The sequence below is a fragment of the Apis laboriosa genome, unplaced genomic scaffold, assembly GCF_014066325.1.
Source record: "Apis laboriosa isolate Shangri-la unplaced genomic scaffold, ASM1406632v1 scaffold262_cov140, whole genome shotgun sequence".
Classification (NCBI taxonomy): Eukaryota; Metazoa; Arthropoda; class Insecta; order Hymenoptera; family Apidae; genus Apis; species Apis laboriosa.
Window position 1 is genome coordinate 198572 of NW_025222562.1, and position 27117 is coordinate 225688.

At 18.3% G+C, this 27117-nt stretch overlaps 1 protein-coding gene and 1 pseudogene across 4 annotated transcripts in view; both read right to left on the reverse strand.

Annotated features, from left to right (window-relative positions):
- Nucleotides 1–489: 489 nt before the first annotated feature.
- LOC122713670 lies at nt 490–1624 on the reverse strand (annotated as a pseudogene).
- Nucleotides 1625–6400: 4776 nt separating this feature from the next.
- Nucleotides 6401–27117, reverse strand: part of LOC122713674 (KICSTOR complex protein SZT2-like) — a 92905-nt gene continuing 72188 nt past the window's right edge. For all 4 annotated transcript variants that reach the window (XM_043934348.1, XM_043934345.1, XM_043934346.1 and 1 more), the window contains 13 exons: nt 26380–26955; nt 24906–25282; nt 24723–24822; nt 23606–24445; nt 23231–23507; nt 20797–22706; nt 18075–18172; nt 12916–13342; nt 11709–12084; nt 10004–10169; nt 9418–9634; nt 7842–8899; nt 6401–6727 (listed from right to left, as the gene is read on the reverse strand). In XM_043934348.1, the coding sequence (XP_043790283.1) occupies nt 6596–6727; nt 7842–8899; nt 9418–9634; nt 10004–10169; nt 11709–12084; nt 12916–13342; nt 18075–18172; nt 20797–22706; nt 23231–23507; nt 23606–24445; nt 24723–24822; nt 24906–25282; nt 26380–26955 (6554 nt within the window). In that variant the 3' untranslated portion in view covers nt 6401–6595. The remainder of the gene's footprint in view (nt 6728–7841; nt 8900–9417; nt 9635–10003; nt 10170–11708; nt 12085–12915; nt 13343–18074; nt 18173–20796; nt 22707–23230; nt 23508–23605; nt 24446–24722; nt 24823–24905; nt 25283–26379; nt 26956–27117) is intronic.

Sequence of the window (27117 nt, forward strand, 5' to 3'; positions counted from 1 at the left end):
TCTAAATAAACAAAATTCTCATTTTAAAAATATTTTAAAAATATGATCCTCAAATTTATGATAACTTGAATTAGAATAAAGAATTAAATATTAAAGTCAATTATCAGTGATTGATATAATTTTAAAAAAAAATCATTTTTATTTTGTTAATAATAAATTCCTTGTTTGTTTTTTTAACAAAATATTCTTAAGAAAAAATCAATTTAAGCATGCAAAAATAGAGATTTAACGCTTTGAAATGACTTAAATGTCATTTATTATATAATTTTTTACCAATTATAATTTTAATCAAATTATAATAATTCAAAGATCGATAAATAATTTTTTAATTTAGTATTGAGAATATAAATATAACTTACCATATCATACATATGATCAACTGGCCATGCATATTCCAGAAGTATAGATACTCATATAGTTAAAAATTGTATTTTCACAAGATGAAGTCTATATAATAATGAAGTCTATATAAATTACAGAATTAATTTATCATGTACTATGCATTACATTATTTTCACTTACTGTAATCAATATAATACCAGATAAAGTCAGTACAATTGTGCTTACTGCCATAATATAAAATATTATAAAACAAATACAATTCACTACATCTTCTGCATATCTAAACAAAGGAATTTATAATAATTTATAATAAATAAAAATTAATAATTTACAATAATTAATAATCCATATATTTAAAAAATGTTATATGTATTAAAAAAATTTACCTCCTCAAAAGTAATTGTTTTTTAAGGCAAATAATTAACATTTCAATATTTGTAGTTTTTTGTAATTCCTTAATTAAACATTCAAATCTTGCGGATGTGAACCAAAGTAAAAGCATCACAAATATAGTTACACATGTGCAGCACATTGATAAGAGAAGAAAAATTGATGCATATATATAATAAGATTTCTAAATGTATAATTAACTTGAAATGGATATTCTATTTTCCATGGAAAAGTAATTGGAAAAGTAAGAACGTTAGTCCTAATATAAAAACAGTTGCAGTTGTATATATTAATACAATAGTTCCTCCGTAGAAAATATTATATTTTGCGACATATGCATACATAATTTCATACAATTGCATTTCTTTAATACATGTCATCATTTCTTCGACTACTCGCTGTAACTCATAATTAAAATATATATCTTTTTACATCAAATATTGAAATAAAATGAATAATTAACTTACTTGTAAAGTATTATATTTTATAAAGCATGTAGTAGTTTGTACAATATGTTGAAATACATCCATTGGTAGACAAATACATTTAAAAAATATGTTAAGATTGTCTAAATTCAAATAAATCGTATAAATTAGAGATAGAAGTATCATGGAAGTGCTAATAATGGCACCGATTTGTAAAATTTTTATACACAACTTGCTTTCTGGTACTATTAATAGGAAGTGGCCAACAAAGAGATAAAGCTACATTAAATCATATAATATAAATGCCTTTCTCTGGAGTCACTTGTTTCAACTTGTTCAATCGAATGAAATAAAACTTAACTGGTGCATAAATTCAATATGTACGAAGTATTACTTAAAAAAGAATTTTTCAAATAATGTATAGTATGATTTATTTAATAATTTATTTAATAAATCATACTATGCATCATAACAACGTTGGGTAATGATTTTTTATATTTTTATATTATACATAGCATATTTTTTTCTAGTGCTAGTTAACTTACGGACAATAATAATTAGAGGTTGTATTATATAGTGGTATGACATATGGTATTAGACAGGTGCAAAAGAAAATATTACAATAGAACTATAATTTTCTAGTAGTACTTAATAAAACGTTCTTTTACATAGAACAAAAAATGAATATTGAGTATACGTATCAAACTATATATTCATTCTTCATATAATAGCTTACGTAATATTTAAAAAAGGCTATAATTGAAACGAAAAGAAATTTGTTAATTTAAATGTTGACATTCTTAACAATATATGTTTTTTTTAAGGCTGATAGTTTTCTTAATATTGTTATAAAATACGAATATTTTGTGACGAGTACAAAGATTTACATATAAAATTAATTTAATATATAAATAAAAAGTAGATCTTATAAATAAAAACTAATCTTTTCATGTTATTATTATATTTCAATATTATTATTTCAAATGACAAATGTAAATAATTGCAAATATAAATACATAATATATTAATCGAAAAAATTTATAAAAAAACAATGATATAAATAAATAAAATATGCAAATAGTTTTCTGAGTTGTAATTAAAAGTAATTAACATTTATAACAATTAACATTTATAACAATGAAAAATTTATTTATCATCGATTTATTTATTAACATTTATTTATCAACATTTTATAAAAAATACGTCACTATCATTAAAAAATATTAAGAATTTTGCAAAAATATCGATTGTGAATAATACAATTACAAACCAAACTTTTGCCTATTAAGCATTCTTGATATATTTAACATAATCAAATAATTTAAACCATTTAAAATATATTTTAATCAAATGATTAAATATAAAATATATTTATTGAAATATATATATATATATATATATATATATATATACAGAATATATATAAAATGAATATTTTATATATGATATATATATATATGCAGAATATATATAAAATGTAGAAAAGCAATGAAAAAATTCTTACTACCAAAACGTACTAATAAAATTGCAATTTTATTTTTTTCAAAGTATTGAATTCGAAAAATTCAATAGAATATTAATTATTTAATTATTTAAAAGAGCTTAATAATCGTTTTGTTTAAATTATATTTGAATCATTTGCTTTAATTATCTTGGTCATATTTTTTTGAATATTAGTTCATTTATCTTTTATAAAATAAAAAAAAAAGGTACAGAAAAAAAAACAATATTTCACCGAAATCTGAAGAATTGATAAACAGATGGTTTGATTATCACATGGCTTAATAATCGAAAGATAATAAAGTTGATCGATTTATTGTGATGAGAATGCCACATTTTTCAATTTCTACTTTTTATCATGAAATAAAAAAAATATATTAATAATAAAGTAAGATAATAATATAATAAGTAAGATAATAATATAAAAATTTCTATTTTAGTTTAAAGTCATTATTTTTGTTATATGTATAGATTCGAGATACCAATTGTTCCATTTTCATATATATCAATAATAACATTTTTATGAAAAATAAAATTTATGTATTTAAATATTATTACATTTCATATATTTTTATATAAGTAAATAAATATTTGGTATATTTTAATTTTTATGTATTTTTCTTTACTTCCCTAATATAAGATTAATATTTTTTTGATTCTATAATTGAAATTCAAATTGAAAGATAAATTCCAATTCGATTTCAAAAAATATAATAAAATAATTAAATATAATTCAAGCCAAATGATTTTTAAACAATGAAATGTATGATTTAGATATATTGAATTGTTCAAAGATTCAAAGATTATTTTGAAGGAAAAAAATATAAAATTTATTCAATTATTTTATATTCAATTATTTTATATTTTTATTAATCTTACTTTTTTAATGTACTGTATATTATTCAAAAACTGGTTATTGTTTTCAATTAAATGTTATTATTGAATCTATAGAGAACAGAATTTTAATAAGATAATATTTTTAAACATTGTAAAAAATGAAAAATTAAATATATTATTGCTGCATCAAATTTTGTTTCAATTTTTAAAATACTTTATTTATATAAAATGTTAATATATTATCTAATTATACATTAGATAAAACAAAACGGAAACAGAATGGGATAATAATGTAACGAAGATATAATCGCATTCAACACAAATTTAATTACCTAAAAGATTACTTACCTAATAGATATTTAAGAAATAAATCTCAATTGACATCTGTATTTATTTTGATTTTTAGAATTAACTTTTCGTTTCTTGTGTCGTTGATAAAACCAACAATTTCGATAGACACAAATTTTATAATAATTTTTAAAGTTAAATATCATTTCAAAATCATTTCATACTATTATATTTGAAATATTATATTTTAACATCAGTTACATAAAAAAGTATATAATATGATAATGATATAATAAATAATATTCACTTATGTATAAAAATATATAAAAAATATAAATATAAATTATATATAAATATATAAAAAAACATTAATACTTGAAAAAAATTAAAAATAACTTTAGGAAATTAAAATATTTTTTGCAATAAATTAATGTTTCGATATTATTTAAATTGCATATAAAACATATTTTTTGTATTATCACGATTGGAAGAAAAATTTAACATTATTTAAATAAACATTTCAAAAAGTATTTAAAATATTTATGATCGCATTTTATATTTCAAATTATATTTCGAATATCAAATTTTTATTAATAAAAATAAATATGCACTTTATAATAATTAATTATTCGAATTTTAATCATTTAAATGAACAATAAACAGAGTGAATTACATAATTATATATATATTTAACTATTTTTAAGTAATTTAAATTACTTACGTATAAATGTAACGTATATAATAAATAACTTGCAGTATTTAAATTAATAATATTCCAAGATATATAATTGAAATAATTAAAAATTTAAAAGCATTCAATCAAATGGATGAATATCTAAAAGCAGTATTCAAATCTAAAAAATTAATTTTTTATAATTTTATATTTTTCTATTAGAAATATATATATATATTTTTTATATAAACCATATTTGAAAATTATCTAATTTGTAATTATTTTATAACGAATTTACAAATTTAGTTCTTCCTGATTATTCAAACAATTATTTGTGCAAATAGATTTGTCTCCTAATTAGATCAATTCAGATAATTGATATTTAAGAAAAAAAAAATTAAATTGAAAAGTTATATTATTATATAAAGAAGATCATACCAAATATTGATCATTTTCAGATATCATTATCAGCAGATATTAAATTTTTTTTTAATGAATATAACAATTTTGTACAATATAAACAATAATTCCAAAGTTGAAAGATATTTGATATTAACATAATATTAACACATTAATATTGTGTAATATAATATATATAAGTTTTTAGATCATTTAACGATTGTTAATAATATCGATATAATATCCTTATTAAAAAATATAAAAGAAATATGATTAATTATTAACGATTAAGTGCATTTAATAAAAAAGTTAAAAAAAATTCAATAATAATTTTAAAAATAAATTTTTATTGTTTTGCATATACTGAAGTGTTTATATTTTATATACATTGATTTTTTTCAATATGATTACAATTATTATTAAATGTTATTTATATAATGTTATCGCAATATCTAATTTGGATCAATTGTCATCTAATAGAAAAATTTTATTAATCTCTGCGAAGAATTTTTTTTTATTTATAAGTTTAAGCTATTGATAACTGAAATTAAATTAAATGTTCAATTAATCTTTCTTTTATATTCTCCCATTCAAAAGTGGGAAAAATTTTAAAATAAAAATACAATGTATTATTATAATATAAAGATTAAATTAATAAATCAAATAACTAAAAAAATATTTATTTTTCTTTATCAAGAAAATAATAATTATTTTATTTGCAATAGTTTTAAAAATAAAATTTCAATAAAAATCTTCTATTTTAATCTAAATATCTTTTTTTATTTACTTTATTAATCACTTAAATTTAATTTATTAATTAAATGACTAGTGGACAACAATTTTTCCTAGAAATAATAATATTTTTATTTTTATGAATCTTTAATTATAAATTACAAATTTATAAATATTTTTTTTATAAATTCTTATTTATAATATAAATTTTTATTTAAGATTTATATAAATATTTTTAAAAAATTTTGATTTTTATCAACTTTAACTTATAATATAACAAAAAACTTAAAACAGTTGATACGATATTAATGATGAATGAAACAACAATATATCACATATATATAATATAAAATTTATATTAAAAACTATAATATCTTTCATATTTATACATTCGTATAAGAAAAAAAATTTTTTTTCTTAAATTTAATAATTCTTTAAATTTATATTAAATTTATTTATAAAAATTTATTACTTTTATGGAATAAAAGATTTCTCGACTTTCTATCGTTCTCTGAATTTTATATGAAAATTATATACTTTTCAAATTCTAATTTTATTTAAATTTTCTAGAATTGATTTGCCTACTCTCATTTTAATTTAAATAAAATTTTATTAAAGAAAAATTTATTAAAACTTAATTAATTAAATTTTATTTAGTTATCTAAACTTTATTTAGAATTTATCTGTGTATTTTCACTTTAATCAAACTAGTTAGTTTAAATAGTTTAAATAACAATTTATTAAAATTTTTTTAATTTTTTAATTTTAAAAACTTCTTTAAAAACTTTTTAAAAAAAACAGATATAAATATAAATTTTTTTAAATTAGAAAAAATATATTTTTCATAAAAATTACAGTAATGAAATATAGTACAATATAACAAACAATGAAAATATACATAATTTTTTAATTAATATAATTAGTTTTGTATATACGTTAATTAGTACATACAAGTACATATAAATAATAAGTACAAATAAAATTATTTGTTTGGAATGTATAATTGTTATTAATTATAGAAACCCATCCACAAGTGGAAACAACAAGCATTTACAAAACCTTCTATTAAATTATAAGTATCTTCTATACAACGTGGAGCATTAATCGCTTCCTCTGATTTACAATAAACTGCGTATAAATCCTAAAAATAAAAAAAAATCGATTAAAAATTTTATTTATGTAAATTTATTACTTAATATAATAAATTTAATTTTTCAATAAAATTTTTTCAATAAAATATTATACAAAATATATCATGCAAATTATTATATATTTATTTTTTTAAATAAAATATTTCTTTTTTGGAACATTCACGATTATTAAATATATGAACTTTTATTTTTTTTTCTTTTTTGTATTCTTGATTTTATATACTATACATGCAAAATTTATAATATACATATAATATATAAGAATACAATGTTATTAAGAAAAAAAAAATTTTTTAATATTTTTTATCAATTATCAAATAATTATGCATTTTTAAATAGAATAATTTATTATTTGTACATAATTTTTAATTTCAATATAATGATTTATTTAAGCTAAAATAGATAACTATTTGAAAATTTATCAAAAATATTTCAAATAATTGTTATAAAATTTAGGATTTCTTAACTTCAATTTTCTATGTATATAAGATATTTATTCCTTATTACTTTGCTCCTATATTTCTTATATTTTATTTTTTTAATAAAAAATAAATTTTTTATCAAGTTTATTTAACAATCATATAATTATTTAATCTTATAAATATAATTTTGAAAGTATAAATTTTTTATATAAAATAATTTATATTATTTAAAGGTATTTATTAAAAATAATAATATTAATTTCATATTTATATTTCATATTAAAAAATATATTCATATATTTCATATTAATAGAAATTCTAATATTCTTTTGATCATAAAAGTTTCAACAAATTGTCATTATCTCATTAGTAAATATTTTTTATATTTTTTATACATATATTATTATATTTTTATATAATTATAAAAATTATAAATTTTAATAATTCATTTGTTTTAAATATTAATTTATAAAATATGATTCTTATTCTCTTATAGAACTCCTGCTTGGATATATTATAAAAGTAAACTATTATAATTTATTAAATTTTTACATATATGAATAATTTTTATTTTATATTTTTGAATTTATTTTAATATAGGAAAATATTTATTTTTATCACGATTTCATGATCATTCTATATAATATATATAAATAATATTAATACAAAAAATAATACAAACCCCTCGTGAAGCATGTAAATCTATAGTTAACATCATAAAAACTTGAAAAAAATTTGGATGCAATATAAGTAGATGACTAATATTTCCATCTGGTGTATTAAATTGTTTATGATGTTCTTGATATTTATTTTGTAAAACTTTTGATAAAGCTTGATACCAAGAAACTGGCTGGTTAATAAATGGCTTCAATCTTGGATCCATGTTCGATAAAGGCTCAACATGAGCCAATGAACAGAGTTCAGAGAATTCAATATAATTCATTGCAGATTTACCTTCTAATAACTTATTCCAAAGAAGATGTGTTCTACATTCCAATGCTCCACGTTTTATCATATTCATTATATGTATACGAGCTGCATTTGCTTGAGACATTATTGTTTGTTGCATTAACTGTTCATGTGACGAATAATAACCTAAATAATTAATTGATTCTTTTCGTATTTGAATCAAATGTGGAGATGGAGAATTAACTGCGACATTTGGAGGATTTACATTTTGTGTTAATGGAGAATTGGGTACTGGTGGAGGTATTGGAGCACCTATACTATTACAATTCATACCGAAATTAGCATTGTACAATTTGGTATCACATTTTTTATCACTTGTATCTTGTTTACAATCTTGCATTGAAGAAGATTCGTTTAAAGTATCCATAAGAGGCTCAGTATAAGTATTAGTTGATTTTTCGATACTATATACCGTACGAAACTTTCCTAATTTATTATTTTCTACTTCTCTCTTTGGATATAATTCTCGTTTGCTTGTTAACATTAAATAATATTTTAAAGTAATTTCTGTTTTTTCTACTTGTGGACATTGTTCTAAATGTGATACAATAAGAACAACATCAAAATCATCGGCATATTTTGTATCTTGTGCGTCACAATAACTAATTAAAGGAGTACTTTTTAAGCTTACTAAAACATATTCACTTTCTTCAGAATCATGAAGATCATTTTTCATTATGAATACGCGCATGTTATAAATCTTCTCATGAGATAATAAATAAGAATATAAATTCCGACCGGATATCGCTAAATTGCGAATAGTTATTACATCTAAACAAAAATAAATATTAAAAAATATATATATAAATTTAATTTAATATATAATAATATATTAATTAATATATAATAGTATTTTAATAATTTATTTGCTCTTTTTCTTTTCAAAATATTAAATAAAACTAAAACTAAAATATTAAATAATAACTAAACAATAAAATATATTGATTCAAAATATAAAATATATTATTCATTAAATATGAATTAAAAAATATTTAAAAAAAATATAACACAGATCAAAAATAAAACTATTCTCGATATCAATAAAAATCATTATATGAAATAAATATATTATCAAATATCATTATATTCATTTTCATAAATATTATTTCTATTGCATATCTATGCGCATATTAGTTTCCAAATCTTTGTGAAATTATTATTTTTATTGAAAATATTCCAGTATATTATTTTTTGTATAATATTAATTATAAGTGTTAACATTCGATCAAATAATTTATTTAAAATAATTAAAAAATAAACATACACGTACTTGATATAATTCCACTTACCACTATATATAAGATTTCTTGCATAATTTGGAGCTTTGCTATAATATTTGTTAAAATCATCAAGAAAATGAATGAGATGATAACCTTGTTGTACTAACCAAGGTCCAGTCCCAGCTATATACGAATGGATACAACGTAAATGAAAATCATATGTAAATGAATGTAGATGCATACTAATTTTGATTTTGTCACATGCATCCACAAAACTTAGCATAAACTGTAACAAAATAAAATTTTATTATTTTCAAATTAAAAAAAAGAATAAACAAAAACTTAATTATTAAATATCAAATTTAAAACATAATTAATATAATAGTATTCAAATACCAAAAAATAAAAGAAAAAATATTTTTAATTAGATTATAATTTTAATAAATTAAAATATAGAAACATAAAATATAGGATTATTTATAGAATTAATTTTTATAATTCTAAGTAATTTATATATCTATAATTTTAAGTAATTTAATATATATAATAATATAATAATAATATATAATAATAATATAAATTATAATAGGTTTTATGATTACATTAAATTTAATGAATACAAATACTTAAGAAAATAAAAAATTAAGAAACTTACTTGATTCATTAAAGCACTACTTGCTTTTGTCTGTAGTCGACTGCATTCAATAATATGTAATTTAACAATAAAGAAAGGTTGCGATAAATGAATTTCAAATAGTAGTATTCCCCCAAGCATTGATTTTTTAAGATAATAAGATTGTTGCTGAATTTGTTCTTCAAAACTGAAAAATATTTGAGATGAATAAATATTTATATATAAAATGACATTATTTTACTACATATTCTATTATAATTCTCTCTCTCTCAAAAAGAGAAATGTATATATTAATGTATATATTAAATTAGGAAACGTTACATTTATGCACGTTAATTTTGTCAAGAAATTATACAATTATATATTAAAGAAATCTAAGAATTGATATATATATTATTTTTTAAATTTTAAATAAAAAATAATTTTTTAAATTTAAATTTAAATTGTGCTTATTTTTTAAATGCTTGTAAAAAATAAATAAATTCATTGATTATTTTAGATATAATTGATTATATACGAAAAAAATACACAAAAATACACAAAAGAAAGAAAATTTTGTACAAAGAAACTAGAATAAGTATTATTGCATATTATTTTAAACTAAATAAATACTTTTATTTATATGAAAAAATTTCCTAAGACAATTTAATTTCATTAAAAATGATTTTTTTAAAAATCATTTTAAAAAAAACCTCTTAATTTAAATTATTTATTGATATCATATTATTCCCGATTTATAAGTTATATATATAATATATATAATATAAATATTATACATATATTATATATACATATAAAAACAAACCGGATTCAGAATAAAAATGTTGATTCCTTTAAAATTAAAATGTACTGAAAGAAATTAAACAATTAATAATTGTACAATTGTGTTAATCTGATATATAATAATCCTCTATTTTTGGAGTCGATTCTGAATGCGAAAACATAAAAGTTGATATACAAAAATATTGATTAAGGTTTATTTATTAAATTATATATAATTCATCATTCAATAATCAAGCTTAGACGAACCAAGATGGCAACAGAATGAGACTGTTTTGTTTTCGCTGCTGCTATTCTATTCCCATCTTACTTCATATAATGCAAATTTAAATTATTTATAATTTAATAAATAAATCTCAACTGACATTTTTAAGTGTTATTTTTGTTTTTAAAATTAATCTTTCTACATATCCCATATATGTATATATATTAGAATATCTTTGCTGTATATATATTGGAATATTTTTGAAATTATATCATAATAATATTAATGTTGACAAAGATTATATTATTTAATTATATAATTGATAAAATGAACATAAATTTTTAATAAATTTTAACATTTTTTATTTTTATAAGTAATTCGAAAAATATTTTTTATAAGAAATTAATTTCTTTAAAATTTATTTCTATTTGTTAAAAATTTAATTAATAATTTCTAAATATGTCTAAAATTATTAATAATAATTAATAATTTTAGACGTATTATTATGTCTAAAAGAATATAATTATTACATCTACGAATAAAATCTCTCAAAAATGAATTTTAAAATTATAAAATATCTCATTCATTATATATTCAATATTTTATGTTCAATTCATATTTTAAATAACTTTTTATTATAACAATATATTTTATAACAATAATTTAAAAAAAATTAAAAATGTTATATTAATTATTAATAAAACGTTATATTAACAATTTTAAAATTTAATATGATTTTACCTTTTATCAGATGATTCTATTTGTACAGAAGTAAAACCTAATGAATGAAGATATTGCTTATATTCAGACAACATTAAACTGCATAATTCCTTATGCCATCTAATAATATCTGTTTGGTCATCTTGGCTTTTTTGTATTTGCTGTGATAATTGTTGATATATATTAATGCCTGCATTTAAAGTTGATTGCGTTGTAAGGGAATGATCTCTAGTAGCAGCAGATTGTAAACGCCACGAAGGTAAAAATAATAACGGCGTATGACAAAAATGTATTAAACGAGAATATTGTTTGAAAGTATTTAAAGCAATAATTGAAATTGGAATGTTTGGGGTAGCACTACGATTTTGCCACATTGTATATAATTTATTCAAATCTTCTGAAAATTAAGAGAAATAATATTATATGAGTATATAATTATAAAATTTAACACATTAAATTATCACTATCATATTTTATTATAGATAATAGAGATGACGATTTTTTCTCATTGGAAATTAAATCTATTTAATTAGCTATTTCTTTTTCACATCAAAAAATTGATATTCTACTATATGAATACAATTTTAAAATTAATAAAGACAAAATAAATGAATCAAGAGTATAAACAAGAAAAACAAAATATAATAGCAAAATACAATAATTTGTTAAAATTTTTTATATTCTTATTTATATACAACATATAGAGGAGATAAATTTTAATATATTTAAATTTAAAAGCAAAGTTGTCAGATCGAGATTGTACATTATTTCTCTAAAAGTCACATTATTATTATTGCTATTTAGATTATTAGATTTACATTAATTGCGTTTAAAGTTGATTGCTATTGCGCTGTAAGGGAATGATCTCTAGTAGCAGTAGATTGTAAACGCCACGAAGGTAAAAATAATAACGGCGTATGACAAAAATGTATTAAACGAGAATATTGTTTGAAAATATTTAAAACATTATATTTCATGTGGAAATTCGCCGGAGAAATTGAGAGGTTTTAATGATAGAGAAAAAAATGTTCTCATCTGGCAACTTTGTTTACAAAAAGAAATCATAATTAACTATCAATTCGTCATCTCTATTCTATAAAATTTGTTATATTTTAAATTTCTAAACTAATTTCAATTAAATATTATTTCTGATGAAGAGAATTGAGATGAAGAGAATTAAATTGAAGAATAATAAATAATATAAAATCAAATTTCATTTTTTATTTACCTTTTACTTTTTTTTCGCGAGATCGTAAGTCTTGCAAATCGCAAACTGCCTTCACTGTTGGATCTATACTGTTATGAAAAATGCTATTAGGTTTTACATCACGCATTGTTTGACCAATTACTTCGTTCCATGAAAATTGATTATGCTTTATGTTTTGTGATTTAGTATTCAATTTCGACCAATCTTTCCCATCATTATATGTTACAGCAGAAAATTTTGTAAGACTTTCCATGTCCATAATTTGAAGATATTGTGAATTAGCATGTTCTCTTGAAAAACTTGGTCGATGATAAAATATTCCTAATTTTTGCATTATTACATTTGTAAAAAAATTTGACCTTGATGAAAGCCATGTACCCAAATTTGTGGCTTGTTTTATTAATTTTTCAGACTTTTCTTTCGACCAATTATACATGTAAAGAGTTATCTAGAATAATAATTTTATTTGAAATTAAAAAAAAAACAAAAATTGATTTTCTATTTTATCTATCAATATGATGTATTTGTAATCACAAAATCTGATTTAATGTATTACATATATAGTGTTAATATATATATTTGCGATTTTTAAAGAAGATATCGACATATTTGCGATTTTTAAAGAAGATATAAACATATAGAGATTGCCAATATTATATAATATTCATTATATTTAAAGAAATATATCTGATATTTTGTATGTTATACTTCTTGTTATCATCTATCAATGAAATTTCCAAATCTTATACTTTAAATTATTTGTTTTATTTTATTATTATTTTAACAATATATAACATTACTAATCCCTGATGTATATATTTTAAGTAAATATCAGTTTTATTAAAATCTTTATTAATAAATAAATAGTATAATTAAAGAAACGGACGTATTAACTAATATTAACTATTTGAAAAATAATTTTGAAGATTATGTACAAGATTAAATACATCTGTTTTTTAAATAAAATGTCCTCAATCAAGTGTATTTTTTTTTTAATAATAAACACATAATATGATTATTTTCAAATCTATTAAGATTTTTTCAATGAAATTTTATAAAAAATACTATCATTATACTTTCAGATTTTAAATAAAAATTAATGAATTAAAATTATGTCCAATTTTATGAAATCTTAGGATACATATATACACAAGAAATTTTTGAAAGTTAGATTGTTTAAAATAAAAATATAAAATTAATTCTTTTTATTCTAATTTGGGGTATCTCAAAATAATTATAAATAATAAAAATATATATTATATATTTAATAAAATATATATTATTTAATAAAATAAAATAATTAAATGAATATAATAGAATTTCGATTAAATTTAATTTGCGATTATCTGGAATTTCAATCATTCATTGGTTATTAAGAATTTTGATTTTTTTTATCTTCTATTTTATCAACATTTTCAATATAATAATATAAATACATTTTAAAAACTTTTTGAAAATTATTTAGAAAATATTTTTTGCTACACAAAATGATTATTCGATAATAATTTTTAATGCAATATTCATTAATAAAAATAATTTTCAAAAATAATTTTTTAAAATTTTATTCTCAAATATATTCGTATTCTTGTATCCTTTTAAACTTTTATTTATATAATTATTTTATTTCCATTAGATTTTTGTTCATTTTTTGAGATTAGTAATTATTAGATAATCATTATAATTAACGCATATTAATTATAAGTAAATATTCAAAATATAGAAATACGCATTTAATTATAAGTAAATATTCAAAATATAGAAATAAATTGTAGGAAAAATAATTTATATAAAAATATATTTTTAATTATTTTGTTCCAATTCTCGATTATCCAATAAACCTCGATTCATCCAGACATATTATTTCATGGTTAAACAAATTAATTGGAATCCTATTATAACTATAGAAAATTTCATATGAATATATGAATAATATTATGCATAAATATTTTAAATTTTAAGAAATTTATGAATTTTTTTATATTTTCTAAATTAAAATAAGATCAAACAAATAGTGATAATGGTAACTTTTAAAAGAAAAAAGTTATGAAATTATATTGAAAAATATTAATAAATAGTCTTAATGATAAATAAATATTAAAATACAATAATACAATTATAATATAATATTTTTTTAATAACAATATTTGTAACTTTCATTCTATACACAATGAGTCCATAATAAACAAAACAAATATATTGGATGCAATTCGGAATTTCAATTTTTTTTTATTTTTTTTTATCCAAATCTTTTATTCTTATATCTTTAATAAATAATTCATTTTATGTTATATTAATTATTAATAATATTATTATACATTTATATTAATAATATTATTATTATAATATTATTATTAAATTTTAAATGTCTCATTTTATACATAGTAATTATAATAGTAATTTTTCATATAAAGATCCATTATAAATGTTTTTTCCTATGAATATTTCGTTATGTGAACATTTTATTATATGAATAGCAAATTTTTTTTTATAATATCTCTATATATATTATATATATTTCTATAAATATATATAAATAAAAATATTTATTTCTTCTTTGTTTCATCCATTTTTTTTATGTATGAAATTTATTTATTAAAACAATGACAACAATAACGAAGATATAATTTTATTTCAAGGCATTTACAGTTTTAGGTATTCAGATGGTTTGAAACATAGAAAATTCATACTGAAAAAATAATTAAATTCTTCAAAAATGTTTTAAATAACTTTGATCTCTTTAATTTTATCAAAAAAAAAAAAAAAAAAAAAAAAAGAATTGATTAATATTGATTTTTTTGATTTTATATTATATTATATTATATTGATTTATATTATATGTATAAAAATTATTTATAAATAAAATCTATTTATTTTGTTTCATTTTCTAAATAAAATATTTTATTGTTCAATTATGTCATATAACGAAGGTTCTATTGTATTTACTATAAAGAAATTATCATGTATTATAATTTCATTGCAACATATTATTATATATCATTTAACAATTTATCATTATTTATTATATGTAGTCAGAAACATTCTCTTAAAAAAATCCCTAAGAAACTCGTCACTTTATTGCTTATAAGTTATCAATTATTAAAAATAATATACGAGAGAAAATTTATAATAAAATTATTATATATTAATTAATTATTATATTATAATAACTGATTATTATTTAATGTTTGTTTAGAATTTTAATAGATGACAAGAAAAAAGCTTCTATTGTTTTTCCTATATTCTTCTGTATATTCTTAAAATGACTTAATCAGACTTAATTTATTTTTAGATTAAATCAAATCTATCTTAAATTTAATTCAAAGACAAGTTTAATAGAATTATTTATTTATTATAGAATTATTATTTATTTATTTCTTTAGTATTAAATTATAGAGATATATTTATGCAAATATATCTATTTCATAAGTATTTATTTATTTATTTATTCATTAACAAATATATAAATATTATTTTAATAAATATATTTTTATATATTTAATAATTATATCACTGAATAAGTTATATTTAAAATATATTTATTTAATATATAATAAATTGATTCATTGTTATTAATTTATATAATATTATCTATATAATAAATTATTATTCATTATTATTTTTATTCAATTCAATGAATAATTTTGAAAAATTTATATTTAATATAATAATAATGTATTTATATTTAATATAATTTGAATAATTACACTATTATTTAAAAATAAATTCGATTAAATAATGCAAATAATGATTTTCATATATTCAAAATTAATTTCATTAAGATTTAAAATTTTGAAAATAACTAATTGTTATGTATAAACAATACTCTACTTGTAAAATATTATAGATATGTTAAGAATCGTACATATTAAATTTTTTTAACATTTTAAATGCAATATAGCGAATTATTGATATGAATCGAACTAATATTTAGCTAATACTATAAATAAATGTTTTATATATTATAACTTATATTATAACTTATATATTATATTATATTATTATATTATATATTATATATATATTATAACTTAAATATTTAGTATTTTTAAGAATTATTATTTTAAATATTTACTATTTTTAATAATTAATAATTTTTAAATAAAATTATATCTTAATTTAAGGTATCTCGTTAATAAGCCAGTTATCTTGTTTGTACAACAAGATATGTTAAGATAGTGAAGTGTATATATATTCAGCGAATATTTAATGCCGATTTTCTTAAAAAACAAAACATCATATAAAAAAATTTTATTCTATATTTTCAATTTATTTTTTTATATAGAATCATTGCTTTTCTGATTGGAACAATTACTAACCATTTTATTAACATACGTTATATATATATACATATATATATAATATATATCTATTACTAATACTATAATTATTAATTATAATGATATAATAATTATAAATAACAATATAATAATAATGATTATAATGAATAATAATGAAAAAAAAAATAATATACTTTAAATATGATACATTTAATCTTTGTTTATATTATATATATATATATATATATTGTATGTTAACTTTTGTTCTTTAAAATAAATCAGAATGAATTTCATTTAAATATGCACAAAAATTTTTTATTTCGAAGAAAATAAAAAATATCTATTAAACAAAAAGATATTAATGAATAATGATGATTAATTTTTATTAATTCGTTTTTCATAATTTTCATTTTATTCGATTTAATCTTTAAAAATGATTCATATATAATATATATATATATNAATTGATCAACTTAATTACATAAATAATATGAAAACATTTACATATAATTCAAAAATTAAATGAATACCAAGTATATATACAAAAAAAAATTATTCAAATCACGTAAAATTGATGAAAAAATAATTTTTTTAACTTCATCATATATGTATTTCAATAAAAATAAATAAAAAATTCAATTTTTAAAATTTAATTTTTAATTCATCATTAAATTTATTTAATTTATATAATAAATAATTTTTTAATTCAATTTTTCATGATTAAATTTACTTAATTTGTACAATAAATAGTTTTTGCATAATTTTTTAAAAATCTTTTATGATATTTATATAAATGTATTTTTATTTATATAAATATAATTTTTTTTTTTTAAAGAAGAAAATATTTTTTTTTACTTTTTATTTTATTATAGATATTTCCTGTAATTATTTTAGATTACTTACATTATCACTTTGGACTTCAGCGAGTAATATTCGTTGTCTTGATACGAAATTAGTATTATCCAATATCAAAGGATTAAATTTTTGTAAAAGTTTTTGATCTGTAACAAATAATTATTTTAAAAGATATTATACAGTTACAATTAATCTCAAACAATCAAACAAGTACTTATAATAATAATACTATAATAATAATATTTAATACTAATAAGCAAGTATACTTTTTACTTAAAAAAAAACATTGCAAAATATATTAACAAGAATATTAACAAAGAGTATTGATAATCGATAAAAAATCATATTTGATAAAAATTTATATTATCAAATATTTAAAATAATTGTCAATTATATTATTGTTAATAATAAATATAATAATATTACAATAAATAATTATAATCTTAGAAATGCCAAGCTAATAATCAAAGAAATGATATTAAAAAATCTAAACATAGTGAAAAATCACTCAATTTCAAAAAAGTAATAATTATAAAATAATTATATAATAGTTAAAGTAATGATTAAAAAAAATAAATCAAATAATATAATAAAAAGAAAAAGAATAATAAAAAGTAATATAAAATATAGTAATAACTGAAAGATATTTTAATTTTTGCAACTCACTTACTGAAAAAATAAATTCAAATAACGAAATTACATTTTGTATTATTAATTAATTATTAAATCAATTTCTATTTACATGGATTTTATTATTAAATAATACTGTAGTTAAATCTATAAGAATCTCAATTGTTACAATTTTGATCATTGCATGAAAATATTGTTCATTTTATAGTGATAATATGTTAATATTAATATATTAACGAATATATTGCAGATAATCATCAGAGGATTGCATATAAAAATTAATATTATAAAAATCATTGCTAATCTGATAAAAATAAATTATAAAATAAAATAAATAAATAGTATAAACTTGTATACAATACAGAATAAATACAACTTAAAATTACAATCTAAAAATAATAATAAAAATATTTCTAATAAAAATAAAATAAAAAACAATAGCAAAAAAAACTATTTTCACTATTATAAAACAGAATATTAAAATTTATAATAAGCAAGTATAAAAAATATATTTCATATCATACATTTCATATCATACATTCATGTTTGTATATGTTTATACGAAAATATTTAAGAAAAATGTTATAAAATATAAAATTAATATAAAATTAATAATTCAAATAATATATATATAGTATTAAATTAAATAATATATTAATATATTATTATTAATATATTAAATTATATAATATATAATATAATTGAAAATAATTTAAAAAATTAATAGTTTAAAATAATATGAACAAAATAAAAAAAATAAAAATTCTACAAGATGTAATTTCATTTTAAAAGTAATTATCATTTTTTATCTAATAAATAGATCAGACTAATTTTCTCGATAAAATGAAAAAAAAATATAAAAACAAAATCACAGATAGAATCTTAAAAAACTTAAAAAAAGACAAAATAGTGATAGAAATCAAAAATAGCTAATTATATATTTAATATAATAATATAATCATCAAAATCTACAACATTATAAAAAAATATCAAAAACTAAATCTTTTAATTTTATTCATGAGAAATTCTAAAAAATTAATATAATTAATTAAAATAATATTCTAGAATATTATAATATATTATAATATGGTTCTAGAATAGAATACAATAATTTTCTATATGAAATTACAATGATTTCTAATTTTTTAAAAAATCTAAATAAAACTGTATTTTAAGACAAATGTAATTGTAATATTTTCAGAAAATTAGTGGAAATAATATATAATTATCTTAAATCTATATTAAAAAAGAAAATTAATATTATATTATATTATATTATATAATTTTAATATATAAATATTAAATTTGTCAATAAAATATTAATTACAATGAAAAAGAAGACTTTTATATATAAAAGAAGACTTTATATNTATATATATATTATAGAGAAAACAAAAAGAATTTTTCACGAATAATTGAAATATATTTTAGACAAATACACAATCTAGTTATTTAATTTATGTAACAGAATAAGTTGAAAAAATTAAAGATAAAAAATTCTGAAATCAAGCAAATGAATACATATAATGAATACATATAAATATATGTATATATATTTTATACAGTCAATATTTAAATTATCAGCAAAAATAAAATATTAACGTTTGCGGATGCTATATTTATAATTATATTGATTTTGTACTATGATATATCAAATTAATAAAGTTTCAAAAAAAAAAAAGTATATAATATAAGTATACTGATTTAATAATAAATATTAATTGTAATATATTTTAAAATTATTTTATTATATTATTTTATTATTATACATATGTTCTATGATTTATAACATCTATTTTTCATAAACAGTTTAAATTCCTAAAAAATAATTTAAAAAATGACTGAATTATTTTTATATTATTGATTATAAAAATTAAATAATTATACAAATATATAAAAAAATATCTGTATATTATATCTTATGCTATACTTAAGAAATAATATTATTTTTTTAGAATTTTTTTTAAAGAAACACAGAATTTTTTTTTAAATGAAAAAATAATATTTATATGGTAAATAAAAAATTTATTTCTATTATAATATAAAATAATTTCTATACTTTATCAAATTTATTTATATATTTAATTTTCAAACTTTTAATTTTTAAATAAGTTTATTTTATACATGAAAAAATAATTACCTTTCGGAATAAGTAATTCTGATTGTACTGTTTTACTAATTGAAGCTTTCCATTGATGAAAATTTCTAGCTATTAAAATACATTTAGTATAAGTTCCTTGTACATCCTTATTAAAATCACATGGTACATAAAGAGGTAAATTTGACTTTTCTTCGCTTTCTAATACAGAATATTTATTTTTTTTTAATATAGTTAATAATTCTTCATTTAACATACGTTTTTCAATGAACGGTTGTCTATCTTTTAAGACAAAAGCTCTACTAGAAGTATCTGGTGCTTGACTTTGTATGAGAGTTTCCAATTCCGTAATAATTGTAGATATAGGATGTCTGTGATTAAGAATTATTTCATGTTTTTTTATTGATGGAACTCCAATTTCTAAAGCAAATTGAAACCATTGCGATAATATTACGCAATAAATACTATGTAATTTGCCATTTTCACCTGTTTCAAATTGATCAATTATCATATCATGTATTATTTTTGGTTCTATTTTCATTGAAGTTTGATTTTCTTTAGTTTCAATATATGTTTCTTCAATATTTTTTATAAATGGTTCTGTTAAAGATGTTGATAAAAATTTATATTCCGTAACTAAGTCCCAAATTGCATGTTTAACTGCAGAACATAATTTTTTTTGTAACAAAGATTCAAGATTAACTCGGCCTTGTTTCCAAATTTTAAATTCGATTAAAGGTAATAATTCTGTAGAATTTTTATCATGAATTGATGTTGATACAATATTTTTAAAATCTTCTATATTTATTGTTTCAGGAAAATTAATTTTTGGAAATTCACCGTCTATTTTGGTAGAATCAACATATTCTCCTGTAATTGCTAAAGCAATACAAGCGATACCTTTACTTCCAGTAGAATGACTTTGATTATAGAGAAAAATGTCTGATTCGGAAATTCTTTTAGTAGATCCTTCGAGTTGCGAATAATCTTGAAAATGATATTCTATTCTGTTATCGGTATATTTTGGTATATATAAAAACTGAAGTATATTTTGACGCAAATAAAATTCTAAAGCAGTTATATATAATAAACAATGTTTTTGTACATTTAACCGTATAATAGACTCTGGAGGCTTTGGTGGTTGAATAAAATGTACATCGGCAGGTGTTAATTTACACATTGGATTTCTTGCTAACATGATAGATAAAACTTCTAAAACTGCATCATCTAAACGATTTTGCAAAACTTGAACTAAATCACGTTTAACTTCCGGCCCCGCATCAGAGATTCCATGTACCATTAAAATAATTGAATCTTCAGTTTTATTTAAAACATTTGATTCTTTCTCACTAAAAGATCGAACTCTAGGCCTTGTGTCATTTGATATGGAATTATCATTTAGCTTAACTTGTGATAATGAAACTACACTATTGCTTCGAGAAACAACAAGTTGTTCATCGCTTTCCGATAATTTATTTTGTAAAGTTTTTCCATCGCTAATTTGTTCATGTAATCTTAAGTAAAACACATTTTTATTATTCTCTTGATATACAAACATGTTATTCCTGTTACTAACGGCAAATCTATTAAGTACTCCGTGTAGAGCTTTTATACCACGAGAAAGTCCTGATCTCCCTGGACCAGTTTTTAATCGAGGATGCAGCTGAAAGGTAAATTTCCAGACAACACGACATCGAAACATTCCCGGAGTAAAATTTTGCGCTGAATCTCTATTTTGTACAACATTGCTAAATTCATTTATCGTCTCTGATTTCCAATTATAATCTTCATTTGATTCTGTTTCTAAAAGTTCTGAACATTTGCTTGTTTTATGAAGATTTTGTAGAAGTAAATATTGATTCACTCGACGACAAATACTTTTTATTTGAGAAACTAACATTTTTTGAGTATGCCAATAACTATTTACTTCTGGCGATATAATTTCTAAAAATCTATCGAATAATGATAATTTTAATATATGATAAAATATGCAATATACTTTTTAAGATGCTTTAATGCTTAAGTTTTATCGAGTATAATAAAAAAAATAATAAATTGTAATAATTTTAAATATAAATAACAATTTAGAACAATTTTAGCAATTAACTTATTTACTTTAATTTTATATTTTTTAAATTGAATAATAGAATTTATAAGTTTCAATTAATTGAATTTTATTATCAAGAAACCACACTATAAAAATCTTATATTTGCAAAATATTATATATATTATTTATATATAATTATATATATATATTATTTATTATATATATATATATATATATATTATATATATATATATTATTTATGTATATTTTTTAAATTTTTAATAAAATAAAATATTGGTTGTTTAAATTGCAATGCTATAAAATTAAACACTTAAATAATATAAATAAAATTTAAACAATTAGTGCATCTTAAAATATATTGAAAAATATTAAGATTTATTGTTTAATTAATGATTATTAGTACTTACCTACAATGAAAGTATACATTTACATAATCATTTTCAACATTTAAAATTAACCAGAAATTAGGTAGGGCACTTTTACGGTTATCAAGATCTATTAACCATTGAAATTTATTTTCAGATACAATATTCTTTTTATATTCATCCTCAATGTTTTTTTTCTCATGTATTAGATCATTAGAATAAGATTCTTTGGATTTAAATTCTGCATTGAGATTATTTTTTGTAAAATTGTTTATGTTTTCTTGTATCTTTTCTATTTCTAGATTTTCTATTACACTATCTAAAATATATTAAAATTTTTAAGTTTTATAATTTATAATTATTCATTTTAGTTATATTCTATGTCGTATAAATTATTTTTTTATGAAAAATACGTACTATCTTTTATTTTTGATTCTTTTCTTCCGTTCTTAAATTGTTCAGAAACGATATCAGTCGATACCTGTTCCATATTCTTTATGAAATAAAATAAATTTCCTTCTTGACGAATACAATATTTATCAATTTGCAGTTTTTTTAACTCACTTATAAATTTAGGTTTACTATCGTCTGATGAAAATACAAAATATAAAGGAATTTTTTCTACTTTACAACTAAATCTGTCCGTTGATTCCGAAACATGATTTGCAACGAAATTTAAAATATCCTCATTTATAAAAGGGTGATCTAGGAGTGCAGTTGTAGTTTCATCTTGCAAAAGCCATTCAATTTCATCTTTTAAATTGGTTATAGCATTATGTTGACTTAAAGGTAAATGCGACATTTTTTCTTGAAACGATTCATTTCTAGTATTATTTTCTAAGCTACATCCACTTTCTGTTCGCAAACTACCTATAGGCGAACCACTACAAAAAGATGTTGCTCTTAAACCAGAATATCGTTCTAAGTTTATTTCCAATACTTCTCTTGGAAGATTTAGGCATATAATATCCAAAGTAATTTTTAAATCAGCTAGACTTAAATTAGCTATATTTTCTTCTTTATAATCTTCCATTTTTTGTACAATTTCCATAAAACACGTTGGTAAGGATTTTACAGGAATACTACTAAAACCAGATCTAGTTTGGAATCGAATAGAGCAACTTAACTGCAGAAACAAAGGTTGGTCTCTTTCATAAATAGTTTTTTGTTGTAAATCACTGTTAACAGATTCCATGGAGTCATGCCTTGAAATTTTCGAAATATTGTTGATATTTCTGACTGGCCATGTTGTATTTTCTAAATGTATATAGTGCATTATTATATATATATTACATTTTTTATTAGATATGTTAAAAATTATACTATAAGAATTATACTATAAGAAAATATTTTTTTAAGTTTTATAAGTTTATTAATTGTTACTAAGAAGAAATTTGCATTATTTAATGAAAAAAGTATTACATATCTGTATTTATTTATTTTTTAGAATAAAATAATTAAATATCGTTATAGTATTTTTGATGACAAAATTCTATTTTGTTTGAATTTTTCTAAAATATTACTTTGAATTTACCTTTTCTATTAAAATTTCGTGATGTATCAATATTTACTGATTGAAACATAAGATTCTGTATTTCATCATCACTATCTGATTTTTGAAATTCTGCAATATCCTATAAAAATATAATTTATTTATTTATTAAATTTATATTTATTTTATCAATTGAATAACAAATATATTATATTAAAAACAAACCGTTTCATTCTCTGACCAAGATGGCCAACAAAAATAAAATTCTGGATGTGCCGGTACAGGTTTAAAGGCAATTGTAATTATCTTTTCAAACTTTTCCTTGATTAAATTATGTAATGGTACAACTTCATCGCATGCCAAAAAATTTATTTTGTCTAATAAGTTTTTGTCCGATGATTTGCTCAAGTGTCTACATACAGATCGTAAATAATTTGTTATATTAATCTCAATTAAATTTTCTTCGCATTGTTCTACTGCTGCTTCCATATCATCATATGTAAGAGATTGTTGCAACACCAATGATTTATAAACTGCGACCACATAACAATGACAGTGAGCCAAACTTAATAACTTACAATGCTCCATAAGGCTTCGTTGATCTATTATAAAAATAATTATAATTTCTAATTATTTATATCAAATTAATAAATATTTACATCTATTGTATATGTATTAATCATATTAGCATTCTATCTTTCTTTATTTAAAATATTCTATTCATTTTGAAATATGGGATAATAATATTTCTAGGATATTTGAATTATATTATTTTTTTTCAATTATCCTTTTTTAAATAAATAAATTAAATTGTTTTTAAATCTCTAAAATTCATATAAGCTTTTTAATTTTAAAAAATAAATGAAGTTTTAAATATTGCAATTCATTTCGAAAAATGAAAAATAAGATAGAATATTTTAACTTGGATAAATATATATTAAATTGGCGAATAAAAAATAAAGATTAAAAAATTTTTGTTTCTTATAATGAAATTACGAAAAGATGTTTTATGATGCTTTATCATCTATTCATGATTAATAACAAAAATAACTTTTAACTGAATTAATTGTAAGTATTATTCACAATTGTAAGTATTATTCTAAAAAAAGAGTTTATGTTATTTTATAACATATTTTTTGTAACATTTATTATATTCATTAGATGTTTTATTTGATTTTTGTTTATTTTGTACAAAATTGTCTTAATGAAAAATTGTTCAAAAAATTCAACACACTCGAAAATATTCGAAATATTTAATATTCGAATTTATCTCATTGTAAATAAAATTATTAACGATAAAAATANTTTAATTTACATTAAATAAAGCGAGATAAATAACGGTATTGTAATGAAGATTTCATCTACATAAATTTTCATTAAAAGTAAGATTTTTGAATTAAATAAGTTATTCTTATAATATATATATATATATATATATATATTTATATAAAAATAATATTAGTTTCGTGAATTATTTGTATTTGAATTTTTTAATACTAGTTAATATTAAAAAAATTAATTGTCCGTATTTAATATTCTTATTGTACATAAGAAAAACTTATAACCTAATATGTACAATAAAATTAATTAATATCTAATATATATGTAAAAAATTAGCAATAAAAATCGTATTTTAACTAAATGTTATTATATGAGAAAATAATATTTTCAAATCAATATTGTCTATATTTTTACTTACCACTTGAAGTATTATCGGAATCTTCGCTCTTTGGTTCTGGGGTTGAAGGTTTCGAATTATAATCAGATTTCAATTCGACGAAATCTTTACAGATCTGTTGACCAATTTTAAACGTGTGATTTTGATAAATGTCCTTATTATGAGATATTTTTAATTTATCGACCAATGTATCAATTAACAAAGCCAATGAACAATCATATATGTAAACTGGAATAACGAGAGATTCTTCAGAATCATGAAATTTTTTTTGTACATCTGTTTCTGAGATGTTGTTTTCGATACACTGATTATATTTCGATTCATCATTTTGTGAATAATCAGTTATATTAATGTCCATTGTAGAAACTTTCGAGCACAAAGTATTTTCGCATAAATCCATATTAAATATAACAGATTCAGAATTTTGTTCTAAATTGCTTTCTAAATGTTCTTCAATATGTAAAGGAGATATGAATAAACGCACATCTTTTTCTGATGCAGGTAAAATAGTGATAATTACATGAGTTGTGCTAATTCCTTTGATAAAACATTTCCAACGTGGATAAGAATTAGACTCAATATTCGAAGAAAGTTTATCTGGGAACAGTTTTAAAATTAAATTTTAATAATAAATATTATATAATTATGTAATAATATAGTATTATATAATTATACTATACTATACTATATATAGTATTATATAATTTATAATTAATATATAAGTAAATTTTAATAATAAGTATTTATATGAGAATTATT